A 19,476-nucleotide genomic window follows, 5' to 3' on the forward strand; every position below is an offset into this window, starting at 1 on the left:
GAATTTATGGACAACACGTTTTCTTGCTGCCCAATATATTCCATTGACTTTCAGATGCCATTGTAACATAAGGTGACCAGATTTTTAAAATGAAATCCGGGGACATATTTTTTCTTTACTAGTAATGGCGGCAATCAGCGACTCTCTGCCCGTCGCCTCCCGCCTCACAGCCTCTCAAGTCTTACTCTTCGGGGCCCCGGCTACTACTGGATGGGGAGCGGAGGAACATCACTCCGCCAGGGAAGGCAAGGAGATAGGCAGGTGGCTGGCCAGGATTTGAGCCAAGGCAGAAGAACATGAGTGCGACAGTGCCCTCAATCAGGGGAATGTCCCCTGAAACTGGGGATGTCTGGTCACCCCATTGTAACAATATAATCAATGTTATTTACCTGTCAGTGGCCCAGATTCAGTAAGCAATTGCGCCTGCGTAACCATAGTTACGCAGCGCAATTGCTGACTTGCGCCGGCGTAACAAGTTCTCCTGATTCAGAGAACTCGTTACGCCGACTGCAGCCTAAAATCTGCGTGGCATAAGGCTCTTATGCCACGCAGATTTTAGGCTGCATTCTTGCGATGACCGCTAGGGGGCGTTCCCATTGTGGTCAGCGTATAGTATGCAAATTGCATACTTACGCCGATTCACAATGTTGCGCGCCCCCTGCGTACGCAAGTTACATCGTTTCCGTACGGCGTGTTTCACGTAAGGCTGCCCCTTCTAATAGCAGGGGCAGCCAATGCTAAACTATACCCGGCGTTCCCGCGACGTTCGAATTTTACGTCGTTTGCGTAAGTGAATCATGAATGGCGCTGGACGCCATTCACGTTCACTTTGAAGCAAATGACGTCCTTGCGACGTAATTTTCCGCAATGCACATAGGGAAAGTTTCCCGACGGAGCATGCGCTCTACGCTCGGCGCGGGAGCGCGCCTAATTTATATGATTCCCGCCCCCGGCGGGATCATTTACATTGCGCGCGCTTACGCCGGGCAATTTTTCCGGCGCGCCCTCGCAATTTACGGAGCTACTGCTCCATGAATCGAGGGCAGCGCAAAATATTTGCGGGGGCGCAGGGCAAAATCGTTGCCCTGCGCCTCCGCAAATAGAGCGCAATTCTTTCTGAATCCGGGCCAGTGATCATAATGTTATGGCTGATCGGTGTACATTACATACATAAAACAGCACAAGCATACCTCCCAACATTTTGAGATGGGAATGAGGGACACCTATCAGCAAAAGTACGCAGGCATAGGACACACCCATTGCCACGCCCCCTTAAAGGAGAATTTTACAAAAAAAAAAACAAGATTATTGGTAATCATTACTATTCCTTTATATTGGCTTCCGAAATTTACAAATGCAGCAATTTAGAAATCAGATGAAAAGGTTCAGCTAAAAAGTGCATTTTATATATATTTATCTATATAGATCAGACCAAAATGAGGGACAAATGAGGAGGAATGAGGAACATTGCTCCAAATCGGGGACAGTCCCTAATGGACAGTTGGGAGCTATGGCACAAGGCTGTGAACAGACTATGAGATGTTTCTTGGGGCTGCAGTTCCTCTGAGCTCCACAAGGCGGTGATCTCACTTCTACCCAGACAGGAAGTCTCTATGGAAGACAGGAAGTGATGTCAGGTATAATTAGGAAGTTCCGGGTGAGAAGTGAGTCGGCAGGAAATAGAGAGAAGACATTGGCAGCAGAGGAGTGAGTGAGTGAGTGAAAAACGTATATAGCGCTGCACATGCGAACTGAATTGCCTCTGGGCGCTTGAGGAGATCTTATTTATTTTCGCAGATCAGGATTGGGAGTTCTAGAGGATGGGGGAAGCTCTGGAGAAGTCTCAGAGGTGAGCATGGGAGGAGGTTATGAGGGAGATAGAGAGCAGGAGGTCTTGGGAGGAGGGGACGGTTTGGGTGATAAATTGAGATGAAATTGGTGATGTAGCTCGGGGCAGAACTGTGGATGGCTTTCTATGTGGTTGTTTATATAATATATATATAATTTTGGGATTGGCAGAGAGGGGTGGAGGACACTGAGCGGTTGGTAAGGTGGATGAGTCTGGTAGCATTCATGATGGACTGAAGGGGGGGATAGTCTCTGTAGAGGTCGGCCAATGAAAAGGAGTTACAGTTGTCAAGACGAGAGATAAGCTGGAAGTGAATTTGTTGATTTGGGGTGTCATTGGTTAAAGTGGAGGTTCACCCGAAAAGTTAATCGGGTAGTTTTTTTAAAATCGAAGCCGTACTTACCGTTTTAGAGAGCGATCTTCTCCGGGTATGGGCTGCGGGCCTGGGCGTTCCTTTTTGATTGACAGGCTTCCGACGGTCGCATCTATCGCGTCACGATTTTCCAAAAGTAGCCGAACGTCGGTGCGCAGGCGCCGTATAGAGCCGCACCGACGTTCGGCTTCTTTCGGCTACTTGTGACGCGATGTATGCGACTGTCGCAAGCCTGTCAATCAAGTAGGAACGCCCAGTCCCGAAGACCATACCCGGAAGCGGTGGAGAAGATCGCTCTCTAAAACGGTAAGTACGGCTTCGATTTTAAAAAAACTACCCGATTCCCCAAGACAAAATGAGCATCAATCTAATGTTAAAAAAAGAAATTTCGGGTGAACTCCCGCTTTAAGAAAGGGCGTATTTTCGGGGAGGAGAAGATGGGTAGAGAAATTAGAGTTCAGTGAGAGAAGACACTATAGTGGAAGGAGTGGTAGAGGGAACATATTACAGGGAGGACAGAGTAGTTGTCAGTCTGGGAAGAAAAAAGATGGATGGGGAAATACAGGTTCACCTGCAGTCTGTCGGGAGCTCTGTTTGTAGATGTCATTTTGTTTGTGCCTTAGATAAATGATGTGCTTAAATAGGATGCTTATTTAACCACTTAAGACCCGGACCAAAATGCAGCTAAAGGACCTTGCCCCTTTTTGCGATTCGGCACTGCGTGGCTTTAACTGACAATTTTGCGGACGTGCGACGTGGCTCCCAAACAAAATTGGCGTCCTTTTTTTCCCCACAAATAGAGCTTTCTTTTGGTGGTATTTGATCACCTATTTCTAGGGGTACTATGTATCCCATACTAATTCACATAGGGGGAGGGGGGGTTGTATTATTCAATAACAGACAAGGGGTGTGTCTGGATGGTGACTGTATCATTGTGTGTGTCAGGTTCCTATAAGGTGTCAGGATGTCACTGTCTATTTCTCCATGGAGGAGTGGGAGTATTTAGAAGGACACAAGGATCTCTACAAGGACGTCATGATGGAGAATCAGCCGCCCCTCACATCACCGGGTAAGAGGAGACTTTATTGTAAAGGAGAGAGCAGTACGGAGGCTCCACCTAGATCCCCCATCATCTGATAAACACATAGAAACAATGTATTCAGTCAGTGTGTGTGTTTCCTACAGATAGATCCAGTAATGGGAACCCACCAGAGAGATGTCCCCGTCCTCTGTATTCCCGGGATTCCACACAGGCCATTATTAAAGAAGAGATAAAAGAGGAGGAGGATGGAGTGATGGAGGAGTCAGCGTTTTCAAATGGACACAAAGATCTGTACCAGGACACCATGGTGGAGTCATCCAGCTACAAAAATCCCCCAGAGAAATGTCCAAGTCCTCCTTATTCCGGGGATTCCTCACAGGAAGGTCATAACTATGCAAATCCTAATCAGGTAGATGAGGAACAATCACTGATAGTATCATTAGGATCTGTACATTATCTGCATTGTTACCATTGATGTCATTTTTATTCTATATTCAGAGTGGAGACCTGAGAGATCCTAAAGTTGAGGTTAAAGAAGAGATAAAAGAGGAGGATGATGAGGATCGGGTGATGGAGGAGTTTCTAAAAGAACACAAAGATCTGTACCAGGACACCATGGAGGAGTCATCCAGCTACAGGAACCCACCAGAGAGATGTCCCCGTCCTCTGTATTCCCGGGATTCCACACAGGAAGGTCACACCATCCCCCACCATCATCAGGTAGGTGGAGTTGAGGGTCGGGAACATAAAGTGATTGAACACTCTGACATGTGGAGATGATGTGTGGACTCTACAAGATGATATTTTCTATGTGATCTCACATCATAAATACTTCTATGTTACAGATGTTATTTTCTGCCATTCTGTTGGTTTAGGGTGAAGATCTGATGAACATGAGAGTTGAGGGTGACGTAGAAGAGACGTATGTGAGGGATGATCAGCAATATACAGAGGAGGCTAAAATGACGAGGACATTCATAGAGGAGGACACTCCTACAGAGATCAGCACAGGTGACCCATAATATATTCTTCTCTTATCTCTGCTCTGTTACTGCTCACTGATTGGTCCAGAGTAGGGCAGGAGCTGAGTGATATCAGCCAATAATAGGTTGATGATCGTCCCCTCCCTGTACTGATACCCGTCCTGGGGTTCAGCTGGCAGTATTAGGTTGTGTGTCACTCCTAGTTACAGTAGCACAGAAATGATAACTAGACATGTGCAATTTATTTGGTTCCGAATTCGTTTTATAACTAATTTTGACAAATTCGTTAATTCCAAAATTGCGAATTTCCGAAATTTCACATTTTGGCTTTTCGAATTTCCGAACTTCGGAAATTGAAAATTTCGGAGATTTCGGAATTAGCGAATTTAGAAAGTTAGAAAATTCAAATTCCAAAAATCGGAGATTCGAAAATTAAAATTGGGAAATTCGGCAGTGCACATGTCTGACAAGGCTGTGTAAATGTAGAAGTGATCTGGGAGGAGGACCAAAGGTTCTTTGATGGGGGGAAGAGTCCCAGCTGGTTGGGACCTCCACAGAGAACATCTCCTCACTCATATCTACCTGATCCAGATGGAATCTTGATGGAAGTGAACTAACACTCTCATATCTATTGATGATGTTTTTCTATTTTTCCAGGACACGCCATGGAGAAACCCTCAAAGGATCGTCTCACTTTATCTCCAGGTTGTAAAATGGAAGATGAGGACATCACAGGAGATTGTGGAGAAGAAAAGACAATGAGCTCCACTATGGATGGAGGACTTCACAGTGTGGATAGACCATGGAATCCCTCTGACTCTGAGCAACCCCGTACCGTGAGGGATGGGGCCGGGATTCAGGGGGAGGAGACATTTCACTGTTCTCAGTGCAGAAAATGTTTTTCTTCTAAATCACTACTCATCATACATCAGAAATCTCACACGGGGGAGAAGCCGAATTCTTGCCCTGAGTGCGGGAAATGTTTTTCACATAAATCACACCTTGTCAGACATCAAAGATCTCACACAGGGGTTAAGCCGTATTCTTGCCTTGAGTGTGGGAAATGTTTTTTAGAGAAACATGAACTTCTTCAACATCAGAGATCTCACACGGGGGAGAAGCCGTATTCTTGCCCTGAGTGCGGGAAATGCTTTTCTCAAATGTCCACTCTTAACTATCATCTGACATCTCACACGGGTGAGAAACCACATCCCTGTCCTGAGTGTGGAAAATGTTTTAGCTTAAAATCAAGCCTTGTAATACATCAAAGAACTCACACAGGTGAGAAGCCATTTCCCTGCCCTGAGTGCGGGAAAAGTTTTTCACAGAAGTCCAGTCTTATTTCCCATCAGAAGTCTCACACGGGTGAAAAGCCATTTTCCTGTCCTGAGTGTGGAAAATCTTTTGCAGGGAAATCAGACCTTGTAAAACATCAAAGAATTCACACGAGTGAGAAGGCGTATTCCTGCCCTGAGTGCGGGAAATGTTTTTCACAGAAATCATACCTTGTTAAACATCAGAGATCTCACACACCGGAGAGGCCGTATTCCTGCCCTGAGTGCGGGAAATGTTTTACTCTCAAGTCCTATCTTAACAGCCATCTGAAATCTCACACAGTTGAGAAACCACATCCCTGTCCTAAGTGTGGAAAATGTTTTAGATTAAAATCCTTTCTTGTAACACATCAGAGATCTCACACGATGGAGAAGCCGTATCCCTGCCCTGACTGCGGGAAATATTTTTCAGCGAATTCCTATCTTAAAATACATCGGAGAATTCACACAGGTGAAAGGCCGTATTCCTGTCCTGAGTGCGGAAAAGGTTTTTTACAGAAATCAGACCTTGATCAACATCAAAGATCTCACACGGGGGAGAAGCCGTATTCCTGTCCTGAGTGTGGAAAATGTTTTAGATTAAAATCAATCCTTGATAGACATCAAATAATTCACACGGGGGAGAAGCCGTATTCCTGTCCTGAGTGCGGGAAATGTTTTTCACGCAAGTACGAGTTTAACAAACACTGTAGGTCTCACACAGGTGAGTAGATGTGTCGCTACTTAGTGCGGAAAATGCCCAGAGATCTCACACTGGGAGATATACACCTCAGAGAACACGTGGCTGAGCGCTCTGATCTTCATCATGGAAGAAACATTTTGACGCCTTTAGTAAGATTATTTTTTCCCTCCTAAAGTCCTCTCTGGCTTATTCTGAGAGGAGGGAATATTACTGGCGGTTGAGTCCCTCTAGCAGTGTAGTCTGATCTCCCCTGATCTTCAGCAGAAGCTTCATAGGAAGACATCCTGGTGAGAGAGACTCTAGATATGGATGAGAGAGAAGGGAGATCAGACTACATTACAAGACTGTCAATTTCAATGGTCATCAGCCTGCACAGGCAGCGTCATTTCCTTGGAGAGTGCCACCTGCTGGCTGGAAGTGGAACATTTCATATGTAGCTGATAAAAATGTAAATACAATCTCAATCTTGTGTCTTTAGAAGTTTTGTTTTACCAGGTTGCCCCTTCTCATAAATCTCAGGACGTCTGTAGGAGACTCCAATGATAAGTTCATATACCCGTCTATCATTCCTCCCGTAATTCCTCTTCCGCACCATCACCACCTCCAACCACATCACCATCACCACCTCCATCCACATCACCACCACCACCTCCAACCACATCACCATCATCACCACCTCCATCCACATCACCACCTCCATCCATATCACCACCTCCAACCACATCACCATCACCACCTCCAACCACATCACCATCCAGGGATCGACAAATCCCGGTTGCCATGGCGACTAGAAATAGGGTCCTGGCGACTTGGCTTGGCTTTTTTTTTCTTCTCTTCTTTTTTCTTTAGTTTTAGCTAGTACCGGGTAATATCCTAGTTAGTGATGTTTCCCCTTGCTTTCTTTTGTTATAAGACATAAAAGTTGCTTACTTTCAGAGTATGTATTGACATGTTTTGATTATGTGCTATTGTGCGGTACTTGGGTACCATGGCTGTATTTTGTACTCTGATTTTTTTTCTTTAATAAAAACTTTAATGGAAGGGACTGAGCGCCGGTCTATGTTCGTTCCCTGGTCCAGGCTGCAGACAGTCAGGCAGTTGGGTGGCTCGGGCCGCGGAACTGAGGAGGAGAAGTCGGACAATGAGCTGTGCAGCGGGAGTCGGGATGGGCACTGGGCAGCCACCTGCAGCTTCTGGATGGCATCAGATTTGTGTGTGTGACTATCTTGGTTACTTGGGGGGCCACAGCCCGATCTGAATAATGTGTCCGGGTTTCAGGCTGAAATTTACTGGCACGACACCCGAAATTTACTGGCACTGCCACGTTTTTACTGGCATTTCACAAAAGTTACTAAATAAAATTTTTAGGTTCAAATTTCAGTATTTAGGCTACAAACAAGTATGCTAGGGAAATAGCAATGTGATTTAAGGTGGATATTAAGGTAAAAAAAAATATTTTTGTTATTTTCGATATAATAAGGGCAAATTATTTAGTCACATCACCCCCTGCCTCCATCCCCCTCTGCCACCAACACCCCCTGCCTTCACCCCCCTCTGCAGTGCCACAATCTCCCCCTGCCTCCAATCTCCCTCTGCCTCCAATCTCCCCCAGGCTCTATGCCTCCAATCTCCCCCTGCCTCCATCCCCCTCTCTGCGGTGCCACCAACAACCTCTGTCTCCATCCCCCACCCTCTGCGGTGCCACCAACAACCCCTGTCTCCATCCCCCACCCTCTGCGGTGCCACCATCCACCTCTGCGGTGCCACCAACACCCCCTGCCCCCAATCACCCCCTGCCACTAACACCCCCTGCCTCCATTGCCCCCTGCATCCCCCTCTGTGGTGCCACCGCAGCCACCATCACCCCCTGCCTCCAATCTCCATGCGCAGTTCCAAGCCATACCCATCTCGGATATTTTTACTGGCACATTCCCGCAACCACGAACATTTACGAACGGGGGAAAAAAGTGCCAGTATTTACAAACTGTCCGTAAAAATACGGACGGTTGGCAACACTGCCCGGGACATGGGACACAAAAATGAATTGTGGGATAATCCCGGGACACGTGGGCACCCTAGCTGGTATGTGTCAAAGTAACATCCACGTGAATGGAAGGACCCAAGGTTTCCCAGCAGAACATTGCCAAAAGCATCACACTGCCTCCGCCTGGCTTGCCTTCTTCCCATCCTGCATCCTGGTGTCATCTTCTCCCCAGCATAGGTGCTCCCAGCATAGATGTCCCCATTATCAGTGTCCCCAATATAGATGTCCCCAGCATAGGTGCTCCCAGCATAGATGTCCCCATTATCAGTGTCCCCAGCATAGATGTCCCCACTATCAGTGTCCCCGGCAGAGTCTCCTGTACATGTACAGTATGTGTGCAGATTAATGCCCATTTTACGCTTGCCTGTACAATCCTATTTCTTCACTGTAGGAGCCGACTTCAGCTCTCCTCCACCTTCCGACTCCCGCCCACTGCTGCACATGCAGGCTGTAAGTTAGAAGGATTCCTAATGTAAACAGTGGGCGGGAAGCCAGGAGAACCATGCTGATGATGTTCTCTCCTAGCAGCCAATCCTCAGCACAGCACAGCAGCCAATCCTCTGGCAGCACAGGAGGGTGTGTGGGGAGTGGCTTTTTGTCCTGGACCTGCTAGACATTTACTGCCGATAACAGCAGCTGTGTTTAAAAGCCAGCAGATCGGCAGTGCTGTGTTGGCAGAGTCTGGGCAAGCTGGGGGCCGCACAAAACACGGCCCGCGGGCCGGGGTTTGGAGACCCCCCGATAAAGATCAGACCAAAATGAGGGACAAATGAGGAGGAATGAGGGACATTGCTCCAAATCAGTCCCTAATGGACAGTTGGGTGCTATGGCACAAGGCCGTGCTCAGACTATGAGATGTTTCTTGTGGCTACAGTTCTTCTGAGCTCCACAAGGTGGTGATCTCACTTCTCCCCAGACAGGAAGTCTCTATGGAAGACAGGATGTGATGTCAGGTATAATTAGGAAGTTCCAGGTGAGAGGTGAGTCGGCAGGAAATAGAGAGAAGACATTGGCAGCAGAGGAGGTAATAAGATCTTATTTATTTTTTATTTGCGCAGATCAGGATTGGGAGTTCTAGAGGATGGGGGAGGCTCTGGAGAAGCCTCAGAGGTGAGCATGGGAGGAGGTTATGAGGGAGATAGAGAGCAGGAGGTCTTGGGAGGAGGGGACGGTTTGGGTGATAAATTGAGATGAAATTTGTGATGTAGCTCGCGGCAGAACTGTGGATGGCTTTCTATGTGGTTGTTTATATATATAATTTTGGGATTGGCGGAGAGGGGTGGAGGACACTGAATGGAAGCCAGTGGACAGATTGGCGGAGAGGGGTGGAGGACACTGAGCGGTTGGTAAGGTGGATGAGTCTGGTAGCATTCATGATGGACTGAAGGGGGGGATAGTCTCTGCAGAGGCCGGCCAATGAAAAGGAGTTACAGTAGTCAAGACGAGAGATAAGCTGGGAGTGAATTTGTTGATTTGAGGTGTCATTGGTTAAGAAAGGGCGTATTTTGGGGGAGGAGAAGACTGGTAGAGAAATGAGAGTTTAGAAAGAGAAGACACTATAGTGGAAAGAGTGGTAGAGGAAACATATTACAGGGAGGACAGAGTAGTTGTCAGTCTGGGAAGAAAAAACATGGATGGGGAAATACAGGTTCACCTGCAGTCTGTCGGGAGCTCTGTTTGTAGATGTCGTTTTGTTTGTGCCTTAGATAAATGATGTGCTTAAATAGGATGCTTATTTAAAAAAAAAATGTATTGGTCTACAGGGAAAACGGCATAGATCACATGACCAGTGAGGATGGAGGAGGAACGGACTTGCATTACTGAGAAGATATTAAACCTCACCCTGGAGATCATCTACCTGCTGACCGGAGAGGTGAGGAGGATTCTGGGAGGTCACATGACATCACTCTTATCTCTATTAATAATACACAGACCTGACCGGAGAGGTGAGGAGGATTCTGGGAGGTCACATGACATCACTCTTATCTCTAGTAATAAAACACAGACCTGACCGGAGAGGTGAGGAGGATTCTGGGAGGTCACATGACATCACTCTTATCTCTATTAATAAAACACAGACCTGACCGGAGAGGTGAGGAGGATTCTGGGAGTCTAACACGATATTCCTATTGGTTCTCCAATACAGAGATTTCCTCTTGTGAAGTCAGGTGATCATATGACCATCACAGTGCCTCCATGTGACTCCCTAAAACCTGAGAGACACAACATGGAGAAGATTCTAGAAGTCACCAAGAAGATGATGGAGCTGCTGACAGGAGAGGTGAGGAGGATTCTGGGACATTATCCAGTAACAGACAAGGGGTGTGTCTGGATGGTGACTGTATCATTGTGTGTGTCAGGTTCCTATAAGGTGTCAGGATGTCACTGTCTATTTCTCCATGGAGGAGTGGGAGTATTTAGAAGAACACAAGGATCTCTACAAGGACGTCATGATGGAGAATCAGCCGCCCCTCACATCACCGGGTAAGAGGAGACTTTATTGTAAAGGAGAGAGCAGTACGGAGGGTCCACCTAGATCCCCCATCATCTGATAAACACATAGAAACAATGTATTCAGTCAGTGTGTGTGTTTCCTACAGATGGATCCAGTAATGGGAACCCACCAGAGAGATGTCCCCGTCCTCTGTATTCCCGGGGTTCCACACAGGCCATTTTTAAAGAAGAGATAAAAGAGGAGGATGATGAGGATGGAGTGATGGAGGAGTCAGAGTTTTCAAATGGACACAAAGATCTGTACCAGGACACCATGGTGGAGTCATCCAGCTACAAAAATCCCCCAGAGAAATGTCCAAGTCCTCCTTATTCCGGGGATTCCTCACAGAAAGGTCACAACTATGCAAATCCTAATCAGGTAGATGAGGAACAATCACTGATAGTATCATTAGGATCTGTACATTATCTGCATTGTTACCATTGATGTCATTTTTATTCTATATTCAGAGTGGAAACCTGAGAGATCCTAAAGTTGAGGTTAAAGAAGAGATAAAAGAGGAGGATGATGAGGATGGGGTGATGGAGGAGTTTTTAAAAGAACACAAAGATCTGTACCAGGACACCATGGGAGTGTCATCCAGCTACAGGAACCCACCAGAGAGATGTCCCCGTCCTCTGTATTCCCGGGATTCCACACAGGAAGAGCACACCATCCCCCACCATCATCAGGTAGAGGAGTTATGTGACTGACACACGAGTGGTTTTCCCGTTGGAAAAAAACCCGATGGGTTTGCCGACGGAATTCCTCTCAAGCCTGCCTTGCATACACACGCTGACACAAAAGTCCGGAGAACTTTTGACTGCCAAGAACGCGGTGACGTAAAAGACTACGTTGAGCCGACAAAATGAAGTTCTATGATTTTTTCCTGATAGGGGGGGGAGATCCTGCTCTCTTTTTTTCCGGCAGTTTTCCTATGGGAAAAAGTCAGATGAGGCATACACGCCGTTGGGATTCCCAACAAAAAGCTTTCATCTGAGTTTTTCAGACGGGAAAACCGGTTGTGTGTACGGGGCATAAGAATCGCTTATCATTCTATTTTATACACCAAGCTTTTTTGTTGTAATTCATTTATTTATATATTTAGAGTGGAAACTTCAGCGATTGTATAGTTAATGAGGAGTATAAGGAGGAGGATGAGGAGTATGGAGTGATGAAGGAGCTTTCTGAAGGACACAAGGACATTATGATGGAGCCACCTAATACCAGGAACCCACCAGAGAGATGTTCCCGGGACTCCACACAGGAAGGTCACACCATCCCCCACCATCATCAGGTAGGTGGAGTTGAGGGTCGGGAACATAAAGTGATGGAACACTCTGACATGTGGAGATGATGTGTGGACTCTACAAGATGATATTTTCTATGTGATCTCACATCATAAATACTTCTATGTTACAGATGTTATTTTCTGCCACTCTGTTGGTTTAGGGTGAAGATCTGATGATCATGAAAACTGAGTGTGACGTAGAAGAGACGTATGTGAGGGGTGATCAGCAATATACGGAGGAGGCTGGAATGACGAGGACATTCATAGAGGAGGACACTCCTACAGAGATCAGCACAGGTGACCCATAATATATTCTTCTCTTATCTCTGCTCTGTTACTGCTCACTGATTGGTCCAGAGTAGGGCGGGAGCTGAGTGATATCAGCCAATAATAGGTTGATAATGGTCCCCTCCCTGTACTGATACCCGTCCTGGGGTTCAGCTGGCAGTATTAGGTTGTGTGGCACTCCTAGTCACATTAGCACAGATATGATAACTAGACATGTGCAATTTATTTGGTACCAAATTAGTTTTTTAACTAATTTTGACAAATTTGTTAATTCCGAAATTGCGAATTTTCCGAAATTTCACATATTTGGCTTTTCGAATTTCCGAACTTCGGAAATTGAAAAATTCTGAGATTTCGGAATTAGCGAATTTAAAAAGTTAGAAAATTCAAATTCGAAAATCGGAGATTTGAAAATTCAAAATTTGAAGTTAGAAAATTTAAAATAGGGAAATTCGGCAGTGCACATGTCTAATGATAACACAGATTGAGACTTTCTTAGGTTGGTCCCTCTTCTTCCAGCAGATTTATAGAAAAATGTAACCATAGAAAGTGATGGCAGCAGAAGACAGAGTAGAATAGAGTAGTTAAACGAGTCTGTTGCCATAAAACTGTATTAAACGTCTCACTGAAATAAGGACTGACATTAAAACCAATATCTTCTAAAGAGAAAATCCTGCTGCAAGCTTCCTTCAGTGCTGCATATCACCAGAAGCCTAGTCCTATGGTCACTTGTTCTATAGTAAAGGGTCTTTATGAACTTTGACCCTCTTGTTTATCAGAGATCACATGACCCAGTGCCTAGGCTTGTGGTTGTGTAAAGAGCACGCCCCTCCCAGTCCCCATTGGTTCCTGCTCTTCTGACAAGGCTGTGTAAATGTAGAAGTGATTTGGGAGGAGGACCAAAGGTTCTTTGATGGGGGGAGGAGTCCCAGCTGGTTGGGACCTCCACAGAGAACATCTCTTCACTCATATCTACCTGATCCAGATGGAATCTTGATGGAAGTGAACTAACCCTCTCATATCTATTGATGAAGTTTTTCTATTTTTCCAGGACACGCCATGGAGAAACCTTCAAAGGATCGTCTCACTTTATCTCCAGGTTGTAAAATGGAAGATGAGGACATCGCAGGAGATTGTGGAGGAGAAAAGACAATGAGCTCCACTATGGATGGAGGACTTCCCAGTGTGGATAGACCATGGAATCCCTCAGATGCTGAGCAACCTCGTACTGTGAGGGGTGGGGCCGGGATTCAGAGGGAGGAGACATTTCACTGTTCTCAGTGCGGGAGATGTTTTTCACAGAAGGCCAGTCTTATTTCCCATCAGAAGTCTCACACGGGCGAAAAGCCATTTTCCTGTCCTGAGTGTGGAAAATCTTTTGCAAGGAAACCAGGCCTTGTAAAACATCAAAGAATTCACACGAGTGAGAAGGCGTATTCCTGCCCTGAGTGCGGGAAATGTTTTTCACAGAAATCACACCTTGTCAGACATCAAAGATCTCACACAGGGGAGAAGCCGTATTCTTGCCCTGAGTGCGGGAAATGTTTTTCACATAAATCACACCTTGTCAGACATCAAAGATCTCACACAGGGGTTAAGCCGTATTCTTGCCTTGAGTGTGGGAAATGTTTTTTACAGAAACATGAACTTCTTCGACATCAGAGATCTCACACGGGGGAGAAGCCGTATTCCTGCCCTGAGTGCGGGAAATGCTTTTCTCAAATGTCCACTCTTAACTATCATCTGACATCTCACACGGGTGAGAAACCACATCCCTGTCCTGAGTGTGGAAAATGTTTTAGCTTAAAATCAGTCCTTGTAACACATCAAAGAACTCACACAGGTGAGAAGCCATTTCCCTGCCCTGAGTGTGGGAAACGTTTTTCACAGAAGGCTCATCTTATTTCCCATCAGAAGTCTCACGCGGGTGAGAAGCCATTTTCCTGTCCTGAGTGTGGAAAATCTTTTGCAGGGAAATCAGACCTTGTAAAACATCAAAGAATTCACACGAGTGAGAAGGCATATTCCTGCCCTGAGTGCGGGAAATGTTTTTCACACAAATCATACCTTGTTCAACATCAGAGATCTCACACAGGGGAGAAGCCGTATTCTTGCCCTGAGTGCGGGAAATGTTTTTCACAGAAATCATACCTTGTTCAACATCAGAGATCTCACACAGTTGAGAAACCACATCCCTGTCCTGAGTGTGGAAAATGTTTTAGATTAAAATCAATCCTTGTAACACATCAAAGATCTCACACGGGGGAGAAGGCGTATCCCTGCCCTGATTGCGGGAAATGTTTTTCACGGAAGGAAACTCTTCATGTACATCAGAGATCTCACACGGGGGAGAAGCCGTATTCCTGTCCTGAGTGCGGGAAATGTTTTTCACGCAAGTACCAGTTTAACAAACACTGTAGGTCTCACACAGGGGAGTAGATGTGTCGCTACTTAGTGCGGAAAATGCCCAGAGATGCCCAGAGATCTCACACTCACACTTTAAGCCTTCAGTAAGATTATTTTTTCCCTCCTAAAGTCCTCTCTGGCTTATTCTGAGAGGGAATATTACTAGTGGTTGAGTCCCTCTAGCAGTGTAGTCTGATCTCCCCTGATCTTCAGCAGAAGCTTCATAGGAAGACATCCTGGTGAGAGAGACTCTAGATATGGATGAGAGAGAAGGGGAGATCAGATTACAAGACTGTCAATTTCAATGGTCATCAGCCTGCACAGGCAGCTTCATTTCCTTGGAGAGTGCCACCTGCTGGCTGGAAGTGGAACATTTCATATGTAGCTGATAAAAATGTAAATACAATCTCAATCTTGTGTCTTTAGAAGTTTTGTTTTACCAGGTTGTCCCTTCTCATAAATCTCAGGACGTCTGTAGGAGACTCCAATGATAAGTTCATATACCCGTCTATCATTCCTCCCATAATTCCTCCTCCGCACCATCACCACCTCCATCCACATCACCATCATCACCTCCAACCACATCACCACCTCCATCCACATCATCACCACCTCCAACCACATCATCACCACCTCCAACCACATCACCACCTCCATCCACATCACCATCACCTCCAACCACATCATCACCACCTCCATCCACATCACCGCCTCCAACCACATCACCATCACCACCTCCATCCACATCACCGTCACCACCTCCAACCACATCACCACCTCCAACCACATCATCACCACCTCCAACCACATCACCATCACTACCTCCAACCACATCACCACCTCCAACCCCATCATCACCACCTCCATCCACATCACCATCACAACCTCCAACCACATCACCATCTCCATCCACATCACCACCTCCAACCACATCACCATCACCACCTCCATCCACATCACTATCTCCAACCTCATCACCACCTCCATCCACATCACCATCACTACCTCCAACCACATCACCATCACCACCTCCAACCACATCATCACCACCTCCATCCACATCACCGTCACCACCTCCAACCACATCACCACCTCCATCCACATCACCATCACCACCTCCAACCACATCACCACCTCCATCCACATCACCACCTCCATCCACATCACCACCTCCAACCACATCACCATCACCACCTCCAACCACATCATCACCACCACCATCCACATCACCATCGCCACCTCCAATCACATCACCACCTCCATCCACATCACCATCACCACCTCCAATCACATCACCACCTCCAACCACATCACCACCTCCATCCACATCACCATCACCACCTCCAACCACATCACCATCACCACCTCCATCCACATCACCATCACCACCTCCATCCACATCACCATCACCACCTCCAACCACATCACCATCACCACCTCCATCCACATCATCATCACCACCTCCAACCACATCACCATCACCACCTCCAACCACATGACCATCACCACCTCCAATCACATCACCACCTCCAACCACATCACCACCTCCATCCACATCACCATCACCACCTCCAACCACATCACCATCACCACCTCCAACCACATCACCATCACCACCTCCATCCACATCACCACCTCCAACCACATCACCATCTCCATCCACATCACCACCTCCAACCACATCACCACCTCCATCCACATCACTATCTCCAACCTCATCACCACCTCCATCCACATCACCATCACTACCTCCAACCACATCACCATCACCACCTCCAACCACATCATCACCACCTCCATCCACATCACCGTCACCACCTCCAACCACATCACCACCTCCATCCACATCACCATCACCACCTCCAACCACATCACCACCTCCATTCACATCACCACCTCCATCCACATCACCATCACCACCTCCATCCACATCAACACCTCCATCCACATCACCACCTCCAACCACATCACCATCACCACCTCCAACCACATCATCACCACCACCATCCACATCACCATCGCCACCTCCAATCACATCACCACCTCCATCCACATCACCATCACCACCTCCAATCACATCACCACCTCCAATCACATCACCACCTCCATCCACATCACCATCACCACCTCCAACCACATCACCATCACCACCTCCATCCACATCACCATCACCACCTCCATCCACATCACCATCACCACCTCCAACCACATCACCATCACCACCTCCATCCACATCATCATCACCACCTCCAACCACATCACCATCACCACCTCCAACCACATGACCATCACCACCTCCAATCACATCACCACCTCCAACCACATCACCACCTCCATCCACATCACCATCACCACCTCCAACCACATCACCATCACCACCTCCAACCACATCACCATCACCACCTCCATCCACATCACCACCTCCAACCACATCACCATCCAGGGATCGACAAATCCCGGTCGCCATGGCGACTAGAAATAGGGTCCTGGCGACTTGGCTTGGCTTTTTTTTTCTTCTCCTCTTTTTTCTTTAGTTTTAGCTAGTACCGGGTAATATCCTAGTTAGTGATGTTTCCCCTTGCTTTCTTTTGTTATAAGACATAAAAGTTGCTTACTTTCAGAGTATGTATTGACATGTTTTGATTATGTGCTATTGTGCGGTACTTGGGTACCATGGCTGTATTTTGTACTCTGATTTTTTTTCTTTAATAAAAACTTTAATGGAAGGGACTGAGCGCTGGTCTGTGTTCGTTCCCTGGTCCAGGCTGCAGACAGTCAGGCAGTTGGGTGGCTCGGGCCGCGGAACTGAGGAGGAGAAGTCGGGCAATGAGCTGTGCAGCGGGAGTCGGGATGGGCACTGGGCAGCCACCTGCAGCTTCTGGATGGCATCAGATTTGTGTGTGTGACTATCTTGGTTACTTGGGGGGCCACAGCCCGATCTGAATAATGTGTGCGGGTTTCAGGCTGAAATGTACTGGCATGACACCCGAAATTTACTGGCACTGCCACGTTATTACTGGCATTTCACAAAAGTTACTAAATTACATTTTTAGGTTCAAATTTCAGTATTTAGGCCACAAACAAGTACGCTAGGCAAATAATGTGATTTAAGGTAAAAAAAAATATTTTTGTTATTTTCGATATAATAAGGGCAAATTATTTAGTCACATCACCCCCTGCCTCCATCCCCCTCTGCCACCAACACCCCCTGCCTTCACCCCCCTCTGCAGTGCCACAATCTCCCCCTGCCTCCAATCTCCCTCTGCCTCCAATCTCCCCCTGCCTCCATCCCCCTCTCTGCGGTGCCGCCAACAACCCCTGTCTCCATCCCCCACCCTCTGCGGTGCCACCATCCCCCTCTGCGGTGCCACCAACACCCCCTGCCTCCAATCACCCACTGCCACTAACACCCCCTGCCTCCATTGCCCCCTGCCTCCACCCCCCTCTGTGGTGCCACCGCAGCCACCATCACCCACTAGGGTGACCACGTGTCCCGAATTGCCCGGGATTGTCCCTTAATTAATACTTGTGTCCCGGGCACCCTCATTACGGGACAATACAGAGTCCCGGAATTGGCCTGGGCCGATCTAATGCCCCCTAAAATAGCCTTTGCATACATCCTCTCTGTCTCAGCCTGTGGTGGACCCCTAGCTGACAGAGAGTGAGACCCCTTTTTACTTTATTCACCGCCGCTGGCTCAGTGCCTAAACTGGTTGCTACCTGCCGCCCACTTGGCGTGTAGCAACCAGTGACGTCAGAGCAGGAGAGAGGCAGAGACCTATCACAGCGGATGATAGTTTAACTTCCTCCTCCGCGCCTTCTGTTAAGCTCCACCCACCTCCTCTTGTATGTTCTGGAGTCCAGCCGGCAGCCAGAAGAAACATCAGACTCTGAGACAGACTGCAGTGTACAACTAAGGCAAGTAACATTGCAAAGCACTGACCAGCATTAAAGATCCATCGGTGTTAAAAATCCTGTCAGCTCTCCCTCAGCAGTCAGAGTTCAGGACTTGTAAGAAACTGGAGTGTGTGTCTGCACAGTACACGCAGAGGCTTGCTCCACATAAGGGTCGGCAGGAGAGGACACTCAGGCCCCGTACACACGTCCGAGGAACTCGACGTGCCAAACACGTCGAGTTCTGTGTTGAAGCCGCCGAGGATCTCGGCGGGCCAACTTTCCTCATTGAACAACTAAGAAATAGAGAACATGTTCTCTATTTGGCCCGACGAGTTCCTCGTCGGCTTCCTCGGTGAAAAGTGTACAGACGACCGAGTTTCTCGGCAGAATCCAGCTCCGATCGAGTTTCTGGCTGAATTCTGCCGAGAAACTCGGTCGTGTGTACGGGGCATGACACATTACACCCTGGATGGAAGGAGGAAACATCCTTCGATATCAGGGCAGGGTTCATGCTGGGACTTGTAATCCTTCACTTTTGGGGATGTGACTCCCCCCCCAAAAGTGAAGAACTACAGGTCCCAGCATGAACCCCTCAGAGCTGAAGATGTTTCCTGCATCCCTGCACACATGATAACTCCTCACACCCAGTCCTGTCCAGCTGCTCAATGTCTCTTCTCTCCCACTACTTGTTTGCCTCTCACTGCAGCAGCAGCCCCCTCCTCCTTCACCCTCAGGAAGTCTCAATGGAAGACAGGAAGTGATGTCAGGTATAATTAGGAAGTTCCAGGTGAGAGGT

General features: G+C 47.4%; 1 protein-coding gene and 1 pseudogene across 1 annotated transcript; both read left to right on the plus strand.

Annotated features, from left to right (window-relative positions):
• The window catches only part of LOC120910618, a 44,199-nt pseudogene extending 29,004 nt beyond the window's left edge, over nucleotides 1–15,195 (plus strand).
• A 154-nt stretch (nucleotides 15,196–15,349) lies between these two features.
• Nucleotides 15,350–15,769, plus strand: LOC120910619 (mucin-2-like; the record flags this gene model as incomplete). The annotated part of the gene is made up of 1 exon (XM_040322373.1): nucleotides 15,350–15,769. A coding segment is annotated over one exon (420 nt), but the record flags the coding sequence as incomplete, so codon positions are not given.
• Between the last annotated feature and the right edge of the window lie 3,707 nt (nucleotides 15,770–19,476).

The sequence above is a fragment of the Rana temporaria genome, chromosome 8, assembly GCF_905171775.1.
Source record: "Rana temporaria chromosome 8, aRanTem1.1, whole genome shotgun sequence".
Lineage (NCBI taxonomy): Eukaryota > Metazoa > Chordata > Amphibia > Anura > Ranidae > Rana > Rana temporaria.